General features: G+C 39.0%; 1 protein-coding gene across 4 annotated transcripts in view; it reads right to left on the bottom strand.

Moving 5' to 3' along the window:
- Positions 1–3178, bottom strand: part of LOC109354462 (extensin-2-like) — a 5709-nt gene extending 2531 nt beyond the window's left edge. For 3 of the 4 annotated variants that reach the window (XM_019596973.1, XM_019596975.1, XM_019596974.1), the window contains exon 1: positions 473–3169. In XM_019596973.1, coding sequence (XP_019452518.1) covers positions 473–3029 — 2557 coding nt within the window. In that variant the 5' untranslated portion in view covers positions 3030–3169. Of the gene's footprint in view, positions 1–472 lie in introns of all 4 variants that reach the window. The other variant, XM_019596976.1, reaches the window with a different exon arrangement.

Raw genomic sequence — 6786 nt, 5'->3', positions numbered from 1 at the left:
ATATATATTATTTTAGATAGGAGTTATGTTTTTTTATAATATTTAATAAAAAATATGCGGGTGTCGTAAATAATGCGATAGTGGGTGTACCTTGTAGTGCCTTTTATCCAGTTAATTTGAAAATGATAATTCTGAGTTTTAAATTGTTAATTAGTACAAAAAAGGATAATTTTATAAGTGTATTTATTTGCTTAAGTTGGTTCCAGGTAGAATAAGCAAATCCATCAAACTAATTAGTATTGCCATGCTCAATTTCGCTATTTGAAATTACGATTAGCTCACATTCCAAAAAACAATAGAAAGTCAAAAGAATAAAGACTTAGTGTCGGAAGGAGACAGCTAAGAATAATTGTTTGTGTAAAAGTGTGTCTATAATTTTTAGAGCCAAGGTGATCAAAACATATAAGCCTCACAGAAAAATGACAGAGATAAAGGATCAAAATAAAAGGATAAAGAAATGAATGTAATGTACCTTTGAGGTGGTGCTTGCTATGGGACTTGTCGGGATACTCCCAATCATAACACTTGAAGCTGTAGACCTTACCCACTACCTTCACAATCAATGGGTGGTAGTTGGGATGTGGGTAAGGATGTGGAGGATACGAAACTGGTGGAGGAGGAGAATTATAGTAGTAAGGTGTGGGTGAAGGGGGAGGAGGAGATTTGTAGTAGTATGGTGTTGGAGTTGGAGACTTAATTGGTGGAGGCGGGGATGTATAGTAGTAAGGTGGTGGAGGAGATGCTGAAGGTGGAGGAGGAGATTTGTAGTAGTAAGGTGTTGGAGCTGGAGACTTAACTGGTGGAGGAGGAGATTTGTAATAGTAAGGTGTTGGAGCTGGAGACTTAACTGGTGGAGGAGGAGATTTGTAATAGTAAGGTGTTGGAGCTGGAGACTTAACTGGTGGAGGAGGAGATTTGTAATAGTAAGGTGTTGGAGCTGGAGACTTAACTGGTGGAGGCGGGGACTTGTAGTAGTAAGGTGGTGGAGGAGATGGTGAAGGTGGTGGTGGAGAGTTATAGTAGTAAGGAGTTGGTGCTGGAGACTTAACTGGTGGAGGTGGGGACTTGTAATAGTAAGGTGGTGGAGGAGATGGTGAAGGTGGTGGTGGGGACTTATAATAGTAAGGAGTTGGAGTTGGAGACTTAACTGGTGGAGGTGGAGACTTGTAGTAGTAAGGTGGTGGGGGAGATGGGGAAGGTGGGGGAGGAGATTTGTAGTAATAAGGCGTTGGAGCTGGAGACTTAACTGGTGGAGGTGGTGACTTGTAGTAATAAGGTGGGGGAGGAGATGGTGAAGGAGGTGGTGGAGACTTGTAGTAGTAAGGTGGTGGGGGTGAAGGAGAAGGTGGGGGAGGAGATTTGTAATAGTAAGGTGTTGGTGCTGGGGACTTAACTGGTGGAGGTGGAGACTTGTAGTAGTAGGGTGGGGGAGGAGAAGGTGAAGGAGGTGGTGGGGACTTGTAGTAGTAAGGTGGAGGTGGTGAAGGTGATGGAGGTGGTGGAGAATTATAGTAGTATGGCTTTGGAGCTGGGGACTTAACTGGTGGTGGTGGGGACTTATAATAGTAAGGTGGAGGTGGTGAAGGTGATGGAGGTGGTGGAGATTTATAGTAGTAAGGCTTTGGAGCTGGGGATTTAACTGGTGGAGGTGGGGACTTATAGTAGTAAGGTGGTGGAGGAGATGGTGAAGGTGGTGGGGGAGACTTGTAATAGTAAGGTGGTGGGGGTGACGGAGATGGAGGAGGAGGAGATTTATAGTAGTATGGCTTTGGAGCTGGGGACTTAATTGGTGGTGGTGGTGACTTGTAGTAATAAGGTGGAGGTGGTGAAGATGATGGAGGTGGTGGAGATTTGTAGTAGTATGGCTTTGGAGCTGGGGATTTAACTGGTGGAGGTGGGGACTTGTAGTAATAAGGTGGTGGAGGAGATGGTGAAGGTGGTGGTGGAGACTTGTAATAGTAAGGTGGTGGGGGTGAAGGAGATGGGGGAGGGGGAGATTTGTAGTAGTAAGGTTTTGGAGTTGGGGACTTAACTGGTGGTGGTGGAGACTTGTAGTAGTAAGGTGGTGGGGGAGATGGTGAAGGGGGTGGTGGGGACTTATAGTAGTATGGTGGAGGGGGTGAAGGAGATGGTGGTGGTGGAGACTTGTAGTAATAAGGCTTTGGAGCTGGAGACTTTACAGGTGGTGGTGGGGACTTGTAGTAGTAAGGTGGGGGTGGAGATGGTGAAGGTGGTGGTGGGGACTTGTAGTAGTAAGGTGGTGGAGGTGAGGGAGAGGGTGGAGGAGGAGAGTTGTAATGGTATGGTGGAGCCTTGTGTTCATGTGGTGGTGGAGGTGGAGATTTGTATACATAAGGAGGGGGTGGTGATGGTGAAGGAGGAGGTGGTGATTTGTACTCATAAGGAGGTGGAGGTGATGGTGAAGGGGGAGGTGGTGACTTGTATTCATAAGATGGAGACTTTTTCTCATGAGGAGGTGGAGGTGGTGATTGGTACACATAAGGAGGTGGTGGTGATGGTGAAGGAGGAGGTGGTGACTTGTACTCATAAGGAGGTGGAGGTGATGGTGTTGGGGGAGGAGGTGACTTATATTCATAAGGTGGAGCCTTATGCTCATGTGGTGGTGGAGGTGGTGACTGGTACACATAAGGAGGGGGTGGTGATGGTGAAGGAGGAGGTGGTGACTTGTACACATAAGGAGGTGGTGGTGATGGTGAAGGAGGAGGTGGTGACTTGTATTCATAAGGTGGTGGAGGTGATGGTGAAGGGGGAGGTGGTGACTTGTATTCATAAGGTGGAGCTTTGTGCTCAATTGGTGGTGGAGGTGGAGACTGATACACATAAGGAGGAGGTGGTGATGAAGAAGGAGGAGGTGGTGACTTGTACTCGTAAGGTGGTGGTGGAGAATAGTAAGGGTAACCATCAGCAGCAACAGAAACCACAGTAGTGGAAATCAAAACAATGGCCAATGCCATTGCCATTTGTGGCTTAAGACGACCTCTTCCAGGGTCGCTGACCCTAACAGTCATGGTTACAAGGGAAAAGCTGGTCACCTCCGACCAATGCTTCCTATCAGATCCCCACTATTTTCTAAGAAGTGGAGGATAAAGTGGAACTAAAGAGAGAGAAGAAATGTGTGTCAGTGACTATGAGTGAAGCTGCATGAAGGAGTAGAATACTTATAGTGAGAGTGATTCGTTAAGGGGGAGCTGTCATGAGGTACCAATTCAAATATCCAATTGCTTTTATTTTTAGTTTTTATGCTTATAATAATGTTTCCCTAGCTGCCCTTGTGACCTTTTTTAAGCTATGTTTGCAAACTCTATTAGTTGTCTTCCAAATGGCCAGAACTAGGGTCGATTCAAATTTTAACTATTCATTAAAAATATATTCTAGTATCCCCACCCACTATTATAGATAATAATGCAAAACAAATGATACAGAACCATCCTATTGTTTTATCATTCCTTCCTAGCTAACCCTGCTGAGTTGCCTATCTTGACTAAAAAGAAAGTAAGAAACTCCAAAATGCTTTTTCCATTTTCTCTTTCTTATTTCCTTTCTTTTGTGTTTGAGGAAAGGAAAGTGAATAGTGCATTTTTCATCATAGATCCATGAGTGGTTAAGATTATTGTTCAAGTTCTTGATGGCTGATATTGCAGCCATGGGATCCAATCCTGTTTTTTGCACAGGATGAATACATTTAACTTTTCATTATTTGTCCCTGTACTTTAGAACGTAACCTTTTGCCGTTTTATGATAAAGATTAATCCAATGTCCAAACTTATTTCCCTTATTTTGCTACAGGTGCCACTTTTGTGGGGTGGGTTACATTACAAATAAAACTAAAACCAATATTATGAAATTATTCATGCATTTCATTTTGTATGGAACACATTTTCTATCCTAAAGTTTGTACTACTCCATGTAACATGTATTTCTTATTGGTCAGAAAAGTAAAATATGAATTAAATATATATTAATTTTATATTATCTGATCAATGAAAAACACATGGTATATGGATTAGTACAAACTTTGGGACGAATATGTGGTTTCCATTTCCCACCTATCCCTGTACCATTGTATAGGTATACTTATTAACTATTAATTTTTAAAACACAGCTTAATCTACCTAAATATGTATAATCTAGTGGTGTGGACAATATGTGGGGGAATGGAGACAGAATGAGAGTGCAAGTTCATCTTCCACTTTGGCTCACTAGTTAGTACTCTCTCCTTTTCTTTTTTTCTTTTTCTTTTGCTTTCTTGAAGAATTTTCCTTGCCATGTGATTTCTCAATAATGAGATTGACATGTGGTTTTACCAATAGTAACCATATGAAGTGCAAACTGCAGCTTTTGCTATTTTGGAGGCAATTGGTGGTCCCAAAACTATAGAGGGTGTAAAACCAAGAAAAATTAAGCAGGGTAAAAAACCATAAATTTCCATATTAAATTCATTTTGTGGAAAAAAAATAATTGAAAATTTCTTTGACCTTGTACTTTAGCTACGTGAGAAAATAACAATTCTGAAGTAATTTCTGGACCATCCATGATCATGATATTTCCCCCTCATTATTTATTGCTGGCAGGGAAAATGTAATAAATCTTTCTTAATGTTTCTCTCTTTGGGCACATGAAAAACTTCTGAACACTTCAGAGGTGTACATTGAACGATGCATTGCTCTTAAAAATTGATTGTCAGCTTTGTATCTCATACCAGGTTGCAACTTCAGTTAACACAATGAAAGGAATTATTCCAAAAAAATAAGACATGCACAGTAATCGAAATATTTCAATGCTAAATGATGGAAAATGTTGCAATTATATTTGAACACATAGTTTTATATTTGCTCTGTTTTCTTCTTAAAATCAACCAAAGTATATACCCAGTTGTGTGTAGTATTATGTTTATATATTATCCTAACCAAAACTAGGAATTCATTTAAGTTTTCTTTCTGACAGACTCCAGAATTTATGTACTCCTCTATAGTTTTCTCTGATCTATGCATAGTTTTTCGCATTTGATCAATGTCTGCTTGTAACATAAAGTTTATGACGCCAGTAACAGTAAATGAATGAAACGTGCACACTATTGAACCTTTATTAAATTATGTTAGGTTCTGTTGGATAATATAATATATTTGACAACTAAGCATTTGCCAATTAAAAATGGCCCTACAGCAACTAGAGCAAATCAGGTACATTTGTCTAATGTGCTAAACAAATTTATAGATAATATTATTTGAAGAGTCCAGATTCCTTTCTAGCCCTCTATGTGGAAATAAATAAAATGGGGCCATGGTCAGATTTGATATGCATTAATTTGAAGGGAAATGTGGTACCTTTTTGATTTTGGTAACAAGAGGTCTATTTATTTACTGTTCTTAAAGGTAGAAGGCAGTGAAATCCAATGTAATTATACACCCCATTGGTCAAAATTACCATATCTAGTGTTCATTATCTATGTTCCCCATGTGCAAAACCCACCATGCATGCATCATCTTCTCTCTCTCACTCATTGTTTATGGTAGTCAATGCCGTGTAATAAAACGTCTCTGAATTAAGTTGTAAATAGATCATCAAATTCATGATGGTAGTTGAGTTTAAGAGAAACTAAATCATCTTTATTTGACAAGTTTAACGATAATTGAATATCAGTCCCCTAATGAAATGTAGTAGGCATAGTGTGGTGGAAAAGGTAGAACAATAGAAATATTGGATAGTGGCAATGAGCTGGATGGGAATAATAAGATGGAAGAAACATGAATCCCTTTCAATGCTTATAATTTAGGAATGATAGGAGTAAATCACAGAGAAAAATCAAGGAAATGAGTTTTCCTTAGAGCATCTAATTGTGTTAAAGTCATTTTGGAGGTCCATTCTATCAACCACTTTTGGTCCTAAAGCTGTCAGGTTTAGGTGTAGTGGAGCTGGACCTACAAGGTTGTTACAAAACTGCAGCTTCAAGTTATATTCCTTGAACCACACTAATCTAGGGCCTCATCCAACTGAGCACACTTCATTATAGAATTTCCTGCTTAAGTTTTTCAGACAATTTTACCTTGCTTTTACATAGAGTTTGGGCACATTCTTAAAATTAAATAAGATGTGCAGAATCTAATTTTATACATTTCATTTTGCTGAATCATTTATTTTTCTAGTCTTTTATCAAGCATAAGTGAGTCACATTCGAAAGAAACATACCTAGGAGTGTAAAACTTAACATTCTGTATCCAAATGCAACCTTATACTTTCCATTAGAGGAAAATGATTTATACAGTATTGAGTTTAATGGCTTTTACTTGATTAGCCAAATAAAAATGGGGATAGAACTGAAATAAATCCATCTCTTTTGTTTTGTATATGAATAATTAAGTTGACGCTTTCACATTTTATATATATATACATATATATACTCCTGCAACAAAGTGAAACATAATAATTGACTTTGTTTGGTCTTCAATTATTATGCTGGGTGGTACATACAAACATGTGTACAGCCAAGTTTTAAGGGCTATTAGCTGTAGCAGAATTCATCAGATTAAACTAACATTGAATGATCAAAAAATAGAAAAGCAAACCCGGCAAGGTAGGATGACAATATAGTACTAGAATTATAATAGACATGGAAATTTAATTTAGCCATGTACTATAGTGAAATGACAGGTGCATGTTCATCCAAAGTGTATGTTGACCAAAGTAGGTAAAGGTTAAATGTAAAATTGAGCAGATGAGATCAAATTTAACACAAATGGAGATGGTTGAATCAAAATACAAGTTGAA

This window comes from Lupinus angustifolius, chromosome LG08, assembly GCF_001865875.1.
Source record: "Lupinus angustifolius cultivar Tanjil chromosome LG08, LupAngTanjil_v1.0, whole genome shotgun sequence".
In the NCBI taxonomy this organism is placed as follows: domain Eukaryota; kingdom Viridiplantae; phylum Streptophyta; class Magnoliopsida; order Fabales; family Fabaceae; genus Lupinus; species Lupinus angustifolius.
This window is presented reverse-complemented; position numbering and strand designations above follow the sequence as displayed.